Raw genomic sequence first — 10,663 nt, forward strand, 5'->3', positions numbered from 1 at the left:
TCACAAAGGATTTGGACAAATTAGTGATCTTTCCGGGCTATCTGTTCAGTGGTTGTTAAGATATTTCATGCAAAATCACAAACCTCATGGTGGCGCTAGAGGAAAAGTCAGAAGGATTCAGTGTTTGGTGAACATGAACGTTTATACAAAACAAAAAGCCTTTCACGATGAGACGCTGTGTAGAAGTACAGGGTAGATTTAGAAACTGTAGTTCTCCACAAAATAGTCCAAACACTCCCCCTAAAATGACTAACTGTAGTTTGTTTGTGACGTGTTTTCAGCAAAGATCCATCATGTTAACGAGTGAGTCTTTTTACTCTGGACAGAGCCAGGTTAAGTCCCTCCTGATTCATGCTCTGCAGTTAACACACAGGCATGAGATTCACATCAATCTTGTCATCTGACTCTTTCTATTCAACTATTCCTTTAACCAAATCCCCTCTTTGGTCACAGAAGGCCACAGGCGGATGTTTGTAATCGCTGTCAGTGTGGACTCTGTAAAACATGCAGCCCAGATATGAAGCAAGGAGAGAGAGGATTGGAGTGTTTAACAGTTTTATGCTCGAGTGATGGTGCGTGTGGATTAACCGGGATCAGATAGGCCTGGTTAATCCCTCTGAAAAGGACAGAGTTGACCCAGTGTGACCTCTGACCCCAGCAACACAAAGTTAAATTCCCCAATCAGAGTCAAGGATGCTGTCAGGTGCCGTGCTCGCGCTGTGTCTAACACGCCCCGCTTCAGAAACTAAACCAGCATGCACTGCGACACTGCAGATGCAGAGCAGGAAGCAGGGCGTGACGGTGGCAGAGGACTTACAATGCAACACGTGTGCCCATACCCACGTCTAATATTAATAAATAAATGAATTACAAAGGAAGAGAGACAAAATACTGCAGATGAGCTCATGTCATAATACTGACTGTTTCCTCTCTCCTGGTCCATCCTCCATCTGAATAAAACCCTGATGTTTTATGTTGTGTTAATGTAAAACATTGCACTGTAGGAACTTCCCTTGGTTGTTTATGGATTTAACATTTAAATGCAACTGCAGTCTAAATTTCTGTTATGTTTTGTTTTTTTACATCACTAAGATTTGAAGTTTATGTTCTTTCTATTCTTAATTTTGATTACGTTTTAAATGATTTTAATCAGTAAATCCTAATTTTCAGTTACCCTGCCATTTTGACTCACTGTCTCACTTTATTTTGGTTGTATTAAGTCAATCATTACCTAACGGGCTTCCCACAGGGTGCGTTCAATGTATTCAGGTTAAAATAAGGTCAAACGTGTTAAATGGGACACTTCAGTCAGGTAGGTGTAAAAAATTAAAGTCAGTGAACTTCACACCAACCCCTCATATCTCACCTTGGTGTTAAATGATGTATGATGTTTCCGACAGCACTGGAAGGCAGCACCGGCCGCTGGTAATCCATCAAAACGTCCAGACCGCATCTAGCCTACCCCTCTTACACTGACACCACTCCTTTGATTGGACAACAATCCTGATCCCGCCTATCACAATTTGATTGACAGACACTTGACTAATGGTAACAGGCAGCGAGGCTGTCATCGAACTTGTGATTGGTGAATTGGTCGGGACAATATGAATGGCAACATGTATTGTTCGACGTCTTTCCCAAGACGGTGGCAACTTTGTGGTTTCCAACTCCGGGAGAGTCCTTTATTAGTTTTCTTTCGTCGTTTCGCTGAAAATCTCACCGACAAACTTCGTCGGTAGAAAAAACAGCACATGAAGAGGAGTCAGAGGAGGAAGAAATTGGTTATCATTGCGTCGAACGAAGCTAACTGTTGAGCGTAAGTTATAGTGCTAGCTGTGTTCTGTTGATCCCAGCTGGGATTTAAATGGTTAACGCTAAACTCCGTTAGCTGAACTAGCTAGCTGAACTTATTTGCATATACGAGCTAAGAACATTCTTTCTGATGCTGTGTTGGGCTGCTTTTGTAATGAACAGTTAGAGCTAATATTCTGAAATGTTACTAATGATAAACAACACGAGGGTGTAAATTACCCGTTATATTCTAGATAACGTTTGGTTTTGGTTCCCGTTTTTAGTTCAGCTTGTTGTAACCAGACTCCATTAAAAAGCTGCTTACTTTTGTATTTTAGCAGAGATTTGAGTTACATTGTGGTGACATTTACTTACACTAAAGATTATTTATGAATCGGTAGAATCTAGTCTTTAATTCGTCATACAGTCATTATTAAAATAAGTGTATTATGGGGCTGTAGGTTGAAACTCATTCGGCCGATGTTCCCGTTATCTTTCAAAGCTACGCGCACCGTTAACACCATGGACGGCGATGACGACCAGAATCTAGAAGCTGAGATTTTATCTGAATCTTTGTGCTTGAGGGTTCATTCAGCTGCCGAATTAACACAAAAATCCAGATGAATCGCCTGAAATCACGTCCTGTATTAACTTTTGATTTTCTATTAAGTGGTGTAACTTTGATGATCATTTGTCTGATTTCTAAACGGGATTTCTGCCCGCCGGAATCAGTCTAATCGCCTTGTTTGCACTGAAGCGCAGACCGGTGCTGGTGTGAGGACACTCGGCTCTCCATCAGGGCTGGGCTGGAGATGGGGGATCCGGAGCCTCCAGAGTTTGGGTCCCTGGAGGAAGAGCTGGAGTACTGGAAAGAACAGGCTGCCAGGCACCAACAGAGGTGTGTCCCCCTCCTAATGTTGTTTTTGACAGAGCAGAGCTTATCCTCACCTCTGCTTCCTGCAGTTCACTTAAAGATGTGAAAATGTGCTGCAACAGTTTAACTGTGTACACGTAATAAAGCTGGGCCGTATATTTGCACTGGATCATGATATGAAAATACAGTTCTCACTGAGCCAGTGTTATCTCGCCCTGGTCTTAAAGGATGATCCCAGTGTTTTTACATCTTTTATCTGACACCGATGACCATTTTTTCCTGAAGTTTTGAAATATAATATATATTTATCTTTGTATATAAGTTCATATTTTGTTCATAGAAGTTCATAACTTGCAGCAACAACATACTAACTTGTGTTCACAGCAGAAAAAAGCTGATCTTTCAGGACTTCTGGAGCTCCGTAATAATTTCTGAGAAAATAATTGACACCTTTTCACGTCCCTCTTGTTGAGTTTTAAGAAATGCGAGTCTGCAGACACTCCTGCAAGACAAACTGTTGTGAACCTCAAGTTGTTTTCCTTTTAAACATATTTCTGTGATGCTTAGACTCGTGTTTAATCCATAATGCCCAGAGCTTTTTGTGTTTGGGTGGGAACAGTCGGGTTCTGTTGTTTGTCTAAACAGGCAAACCTTCCTCTTCATCTTGGTCTGATTATTTTGCTCCAAACATGAGTGTGATTATTGATTACTCGCCATATTAAACCTGGAAATCCAATCTAATACGTCCAGTTGAATATGATTTACTGCGATAATGTCCAAAGGTAACAAACACGTGGCTTATGTTCTGCTCGTGTGTGTGCAGTGCAGAGGAAGCCCAGGAGGAGCTGCAGGAGTTCCAGCAGATGAGTCGGGACTACGAGGTGGAGCTGGAGACGGAGCTGAAGCAGTGCGAGGCTCGAAACCGCGAGCTTCTCGCCGCCAACAACCGCCTGCGGATGGAAGTGGAAAACTACAAGGTACAGAGATACTGACGAATCCTGACTTCAAGGTGTTGAAACCCAAAACGCACCACTGGAGGCCATTCAGAAACAATATGCAGAAAAGTTTCCCCTCTCAAAGACAACATGCGAGGTGAACTGAAGCTGTGGATGTTTGGGAGATGAAGCAGTTCAGCCCCAGTGCTGCTCACAGATGTAATATGTCCTGCTGACCCGACCAAAGGCTTTGAGAAACGTCATTGTCCCAACACGTAAAGCTGCTTTATCAGGGATACCCATGTTATTTTAATAACCTCTACTAACTGACCCGTTTAAGGCTGTTTGACTGGGGATTTCCATATTCATCAGCTGATAGTAAGTCCAGTTTTATGGCTTGTTGCTGAATAGGCTTCACTGGTGCTCCTGTCTGAACGCGCACACACACACACACACACACACACACACTCTCACAGAGGCCTGATTCAGGGCAGGATGAAGCAGCTGATGACTCTCGCTCGCTCTGTGTCTGGAGGGGATAGTTCTTCCCATAAGACCGTCGCAGTCATGTCACAGTGCTCTCCATCCCCTTTTCTCCCTTTTTAAGAGATGTGTTGGTTTATCGTCGTGCTGAGATCACAAGAGGACGGACACAGGCGACAAACAGAGAGCCGGCTTAAAGGACACGTCGTACTTTCAGCCTTCACGCCTTGTTTGTGTTCCCGGGTTCACGGCTTTGTGAGCTCATCGTACGATGTGTGCTGGCGCTTGTTTTTCCACAAACCATCGTGACGTGGTTTTGTTCTTGTGTTGATCGTGCTGCTCCTCGATTCATCGTTAAGAGTCTTGTTACAAGAAAACAAAGACTTTTTGTGCAGGAGTCTGTTGGTCAGAGGTGAAGTTTATGGAGGCTTGTGTTAGCATGAACAGACCATAATGAGTCAGATGTTGGCTGCTGCTTGGAAACAACCTTATATAAAGACGTTTGTCCTTCAGCTGTCAGCTCATTGTCTCTGTCTCATCTCCTCTGAGGACGCCATCTCTATAATCGTAGCTAACCGCTGTAGCTAACCGCCATCACTAATTAGGAACCAGCAGCTCCAAGACATCCAACGCAACATTAGAAAACAAGTGAAAGGCGGCTCAGGATTAGGAATGAGCTCTGAAACTTTTCCCAGATCTCAAAACACAATGCAGAGATTCAGTGATAACGGCTGCTGCTCACAGACCAATCCAAACATCGGTGCATTGTGGTCAACACGCACAAGGGTTTGAGTTCCTTCTCGGGTCGCTCCCTGAAAGAACACACACCGACACCAACGACAAATACGTGGTTTGTTCAACAGGAGCTGGTGGATTTCTCACAGTAACAGATGTATGTTGTAGGACAGATTTGAGGTGTTTATGTAGGTTTTAGTGTGGTTTAAGTCTCAGTGGGAAGAATCACTCAATTAAACTCAGTTTGGGTGCATGTTCACAGTAGATGAAAACATGGTGCTGTGCTGAGAAGCAAAGGTTTCTGCTCCCTCTGAAAACAGTAAAAAAAAGCTTTATCTCTGACGGCACGTATGACCAGTATGCAGAGACTTCCTGGAATTTAGCTGAAGCATGCTGAAGCTTGACACAGTGTGGTGTTGTGTGTTACCTGCTGTCCTCCTCCCATCAGCCCTGAGCCTCACGAAGCCTCCTGGAAGCTCAGCACAGAAACACACGTTTCAGACTAATAATGTGCAGAAATGTCCAGCGTTCAACGTGTGAGGATGACAGATCCACGCAGGGTCTGTTCATGGAGCCTCTGAGGAGAGATTCATGTGTTCATTGTGTTCATGTTTGATATTCTGTCAGTGCTACGAAGCTAAACGTATAAAACACATCAAAGGAGCTTTTTAGACTGTATTCAATGTTAGCTTTCATTAACTGAAGTTCCCCTCCAGCCTTCATAATCCTTTTTCTATGTTCTGTCTGTCGTTTCGTCTCTTCCTGACTCTGGTCGGCGTCCCGCCAGGAGAAGTACGAGACGCAGCACTCAGAGGCCTACCGGCAGATCTCCAGCCTGGAGGGAGACCTGGCCGAGACCACAGCCATCAGAGACCAGCTTCACAAGTACATCAGAGAGCTGGAGCAGGCCAACGACGACCTGGAGAGGACCAAGAGGTCAGAGCAGTCACAGCGGGGGGGCGGGGGGGGGCTGGAAGGCCACTCAGAGGAGGACATGATGTTTGTGCCATCAACAAGAAATGTGCTTTGTCTCTGCTGTGAGAGTGTCTGATTATCTGAGTCTGAGCTCGCTGCTTTTCAGTTTCACAGTATAAATAAGAAGCAGACAGCGTCTCTGTCTGCCTTCCTCAGCTACTCGCCGCTCATGAGAGGCTCTGACAGGTCTCACCGTGTGTTTCAGGGTGACCATCATGTCGCTGGAGGACTTCGAGCAGAGGATGAACCAGGTCATAGAGAGGAACGCCTTCCTGGAGAGCGAGCTGGACGAGAAGGAGAATCTGCTGGAGTCCGTCCAGAGGCTGAAGGACGAGGCCAGAGGTGGAGTTTGAACTGTCCTGTCCTGTTAGAGGACGCTTTGTTTAAGATGGGAGGTCTCTCTGTAACTGCCTGTGTTGTTTGTGTGTGAGACAGACCTGAGACAGGAGCTTGCAGTGCAGCAGAAGCAGCAGGTTCAGGACAGGAAGCCATCGCTCAGCAGCGCAGCCAAAGAGCCTTCCTCCTCCTCCGCCTCCTCCTCCTCTTCCTCTGTGGCCGGTTTGCCCACCCCGCCCCTCACCCCCCCAGACAAAAGAACAGAGGACAAAAGCACGTCTTCCTCCTCCAGCCAGCCGGCCCCCTCTGCTGCCACGCCGTCCAGACCTCCAGCCTCAGCAGAGTCCTTCGCCACGCCGCCGCCCTCCGTCAGCAGAGGTCGGTTCACGCGTGGAGCTCGTGATGATAGATGACAGATGACCTGCTCCTCTGCTGTCATTGGTTACTCACAGCACTGAAGCTGCACGAGCAGCAGAGAGTGAGTTCTGCCTGTAAGGCAACATGCCACCGGCTGGCTGATGTTTGCCTGCAGGCAGGACTCAGGGCTGAAAAGTGTTTTTTTCCACCAAACAATCTCTAGTTTCAGCTTCTGAAATGTGAGGATTTGTCATTTTCCTCTTGTACATCAGCACTGATCAGACGTTTGTCTCTCAGGTGAAGGCCTCTCAGGTACTCCTCTCACCACGTCGGCGAGGATCTCGGCTCTGAACATCGTCGGGGAGCTGCTGAGAAAAGTCGGGGTAAGAGCTTCAGTTGTGGTTTCAGAGGCAGCAGAGGGAGCTCAGTGTTTGAGTCACGCTGTGTGTTTACCAGCTGCTGACTCAGCGTCATGTGACGCTGCAGGCGGCACTGGGTTTACTCTCACATCCACTCAGATGACTGCAGGCTTCACCACCGATGATCCCAACATCTGCACATCACGCACTTTCCCATTGGCCGACATGATGCTCCTCAGTGCGTCATGTTTTTAACCAGATCTGTTCACTTTCACGTGTCTCAGCTCTGACAGCCTGACGCTTCGACACCACTGTCCCTGAAGTGCAGATGTTCAGAGGATGAATTGTAATGACTTTGTTGGTTTAGCGCCACCATGAGGTTGAGATTTGTCGGGAAAAGTCTCAGGAACTGTTGGATGTCAGATGTCAGTTTGGTGCATTTGAGGTCTTTGTGACCTTTGGTGATCAGCTGTTACTTTGTGTTTCTTTACATCATTTGATTGAAAACGATGAAGCTCAACCACGTTAGCCGTAGCTAACCGCCGTAGCTAACTGCAGTCAGTCAGTCAGTTATTAGCCTGTGAAGGAACCAACGCCTTCAAGACATCCAACGCAACATTAGGAAACAAGTGAAAGGCAGCACGAATAAGAAATGAGCACTGAAACTTTTCCCAAATCTATAAACACAATGCAAAGATTCAGTGATAGTGGCTCTGCTCACTGACCAAATACAACCATCGGTGCAAAGTGTTTGAGTTCCTTCTCGGTCGCTCCCTCAAAGAATACACGCCGACGCCAACGATAAATACGCTCGAGGACTCTCGAGATCACATGTTGTTTGTGACCTGTGATTCTTTGCATCGTTTGATTGAAACCAGTTTCATTCACACTTAAAGTGATTCTGCCTGAAAATAAAGACTTCACATGGTGAGAACCTCCTCGTGACGCTGCTTTTACTGTGACCTTGAAGCATCAGGTGACGCTGATGTTGTTGTAGCACCAACATGAAGCTGAATGTTTGAACTGTTTGCCGCTCTGCTCGTAGAACCTGGAGTCCAAGCTGGCGTCGTGTCGGGAGTACGTCCACGAGCAGACGGCGAACCGCAGAGGCCACGCCGGCGGACAGGGGGCGGCGTCGGGCCAGACCAGCTCGTCAGAGACCCATCCTGCCAACGGCCTCTACAACAAGGGGTGAGATGCTCTGACCTTCAACGAGTTCCACAGGTTATACATCCAGAGTGACGACGTGGTCATGTTAGAAGGAACAGTGAAGCTTTAAATGATCAGTGTGGTGTTGTATCTCCACCCAAACATCATCACATCAGGATCTGATCAGTGTCTCTGCAGGTTTAAAATATGTCTGACATGTCATGAAGAGTCACTGAGGAGTCAGCTGATGGTGAGGAAACGTCTGTCTGACGGAGCTCATCCTGTTTTTCAGGCTGGTGAAGAGGATAGACTTCGGAGCAGGACCCAAGCTGCTGCTGTGAAAGTGACAACGTCCTCCACCTCCACCTCCACCTCCACCCTGGATCCTTCTCCAAGCTGCTCGCCCCCCCCGCCTGAACCCCCCAAACCTTTATCGGTACCATGTGCTGCACATACAGACTCTCACTGGGAGCTGCAGGCGTGAAGTGGATGGACCCTCTGTGGCTCGGCTCGGCTCGGCTCGGCTCGGCTGTTGGTTTGTTTCTTAGAGGAACTTCTTTTAGGCACTCGCACTTAGCTTGAACTGATCTACTGGACTCGTGCTGCACGTCACCTCCTCGCCTCCTGTGTGTTTGTTTGTCTTTTTCTCAGAAGGCGTGTCCAAACTGAACATGGAGTGAACTAAAGAGACAGACGGAGTCAGTCCTCGAGATGCAGGACAGGCTGAACTGCAGCAGAGGATGAACAGAGTCAATCTGTGATGTTTCATGGATGCGTTTTACATTTAGCTTTTTATCGATCCGTCCAACATGCTTGAAGTGACTCGGTGTGAGTGGGGTCAGTCAGTGTGGAGGAACATCAGGGACGTCTGTGCAGCAAAGTGCAGATTCACTTCATGTTCGGTCCGAACGCACCTGGAGAGCGTGGGAGTGCTGAACACTGGAAGCACTGTCCTCGACACGTCAGGCTGTTTGTCTTTAATGCCTCTTCTGAGCTGTGAGTCAGTTCTGTCTGTTGACCTCGTAAAGCTCAGCGTCCTTCTGTTTGACTCTGCTCAGTTTGTAATCTGTCTGAACAACGAAGTGCCACTAACCCCAGAGAGCACACACGAGCACACACACACACACACACACACACACACACACACACACACACACACACACACACACTCTGCAAGCCTTCAGGTTTGGATGAACTGTTTTTAGTTGTGGAGACATGCTCACGTGTGCTTTCAGAGGAGACGTTTCTAAAGTCCGTCTGTGTTTCTGCTGCTCTCGTTGATGAATTCATGTTTTTGTCTAAATGATGAATCAGATGTTTGAGATCGCCGTCTGTGCAGCTTTCAGCCTCGTTTAGCTCCTGGTTTTGGTCTTTGAGGTTTGAGTCACTGTTACCTTTCTGTGAGTGAGGACGTGTCTTTTCTGTCCCTGGTTCTGCTCTGTCACCACTAACCCCACCTCACCTTTGCTCACCTCGTGACCTGTCCTTTAGCGCCACCCTCAGGACAAACCTCACACCTCCGGCTCTGCTGTTAAAGACTGAGAGGAGAAAACCGTCCATTCTGTCCAACGCTTTGAGACGCGATGTGTTGCACCTCGTCTCCGCAGAGGAGGCGCCGCTCTTTAAAACGAATCCCTCCGCAGAGCTCGACTTCTGTCTTTGCAGGAGTGACGCAGGAAACGTCTCCTGTTAGGAGACGTGAACACTTCAGTGAAGGCGTCCTGTGTTTTATTTTAAAAAGAAGGAGTGTGGACGGCTCGACTTTAACCTCTGCTGTCGGCTCGCTGACGTAACCTGAGTCTGCAGCAGGGTGACTTCAGGGCGAGCAGCAGCAGACTGGACCTAAAGGTCAAAGGTCGGCGTGGGCGTGATGGCGCGCTGTGTTTTTCTGCCTTATGTGACTCTGTGAGTACCTCCACGCTCAGACCGGCTCTGCTCTGTGTTCACCTTCAGTGCTGCTCAAGTTTCTGAAAACGCAATAAAACTTGAAATGTGACAATAAAAAAGTCTCGATTTTATTTCCTGGAGAAGAAGTGAGAGGACGCGTCAGAGAGGGTTTGTAGGTTTATTAGCTGGTTCACACAGAGTGAGTCTGAGGGTTAAAACACGCTTTCCAACAGCTCGGTTACACTTTTACATTCAGTTTCAGTCCAAACGAACAGATTCTCTCTAAAATCTTCTAAAAACCCCAAAGAGGAAGTGCATACGAGGAAGAACGAGTTTCATGAGCAAAGCAACTGATTTTCCACAAAATAAACCCAGAGGCTCATTTGACAAAACGTCCTGCTGCTCTGAGGACATGTCCAGAGTCCTAAACCTCCTCGACCTGCTTCAACAAACATCTAATCTGCTGCTCCTGAAGACGCAGCTGACAGGAAGCAGAAGTGAGGTGTTTGCTCCGTTTTTAACAACATAATTCAAATTAAAATCACAATATGTCAATATTAAGGCTGGTGTTTCTTTCCAATTTCCAAAAATTCTCCATTTTCATGCAAAAGAAGGAGCAAAGCCGTCACGTCTGTCCACTGGAAACAGGTTAAAGTCTTTTTAACGTCCAACAGATTTATCTTCTTTGAGCAGCTTCCAGGTTTGTCAAAGATCACTGAGGGATTATTTCCTGGAAAAATAAACTTATCTGGGAATTATTCAAGCTACCTGGAATATAAATA

The 10,663-nt window shown here is 46.8% G+C and overlaps 1 protein-coding gene across 2 annotated transcripts; it reads left to right on the plus strand.

Moving 5' to 3' along the window:
- The first annotated feature begins 1,627 nt into the window (after positions 1 to 1,627).
- LOC139343261 (nuclear distribution protein nudE homolog 1-A-like) lies at positions 1,628 to 9,995 on the plus strand. 2 transcript variants are annotated; one of them, XM_070980777.1, is made up of 9 exons: positions 1,628 to 1,816; positions 2,549 to 2,689; positions 3,489 to 3,642; positions 5,606 to 5,754; positions 5,999 to 6,135; positions 6,229 to 6,507; positions 6,784 to 6,869; positions 7,891 to 8,036; positions 8,287 to 9,995. In XM_070980777.1, exons 2-9 carry the CDS (start codon positions 2,604 to 2,606, stop codon positions 8,333 to 8,335), a joined length of 1,086 nt encoding a protein of 361 aa, XP_070836878.1. In that variant the 5' UTR covers positions 1,628 to 1,816; positions 2,549 to 2,603; the 3' UTR covers positions 8,336 to 9,995. The 2 variants fall into 2 exon arrangements, with proteins under 2 accessions (XP_070836878.1, XP_070836877.1); XM_070980776.1 differs by having other exon boundaries at positions 1,653 to 1,835; positions 2,571 to 2,689; positions 8,287 to 9,992.
- The last annotated feature ends 668 nt before the right edge of the window (positions 9,996 to 10,663 follow it).

Source organism: Chaetodon trifascialis, chromosome 15, assembly GCF_039877785.1.
Source record: "Chaetodon trifascialis isolate fChaTrf1 chromosome 15, fChaTrf1.hap1, whole genome shotgun sequence".
Taxonomy (NCBI): domain Eukaryota; kingdom Metazoa; phylum Chordata; class Actinopteri; order Chaetodontiformes; family Chaetodontidae; genus Chaetodon; species Chaetodon trifascialis.

Bases quoted from the DNA above. Each gene is read 5' to 3' on its own strand.
- LOC139343261 (XM_070980777.1), top strand. From the start codon at position 2,604: ATGGGGGATCCGGAGCCTCCAGAGTTTGGGTCCCTGGAGGAAGAGCTG. The intron at 5,755-5,998 runs GTCAGAGCAGTC...CGTGTGTTTCAG, and splicing joins GACCTGGAGAGGACCAAGAG to GGTGACCATCATGTCGCTGG. The intron at 6,508-6,783 runs GTCGGTTCACGC...TTTGTCTCTCAG, and splicing joins GCCGCCCTCCGTCAGCAGAG to GTGAAGGCCTCTCAGGTACT.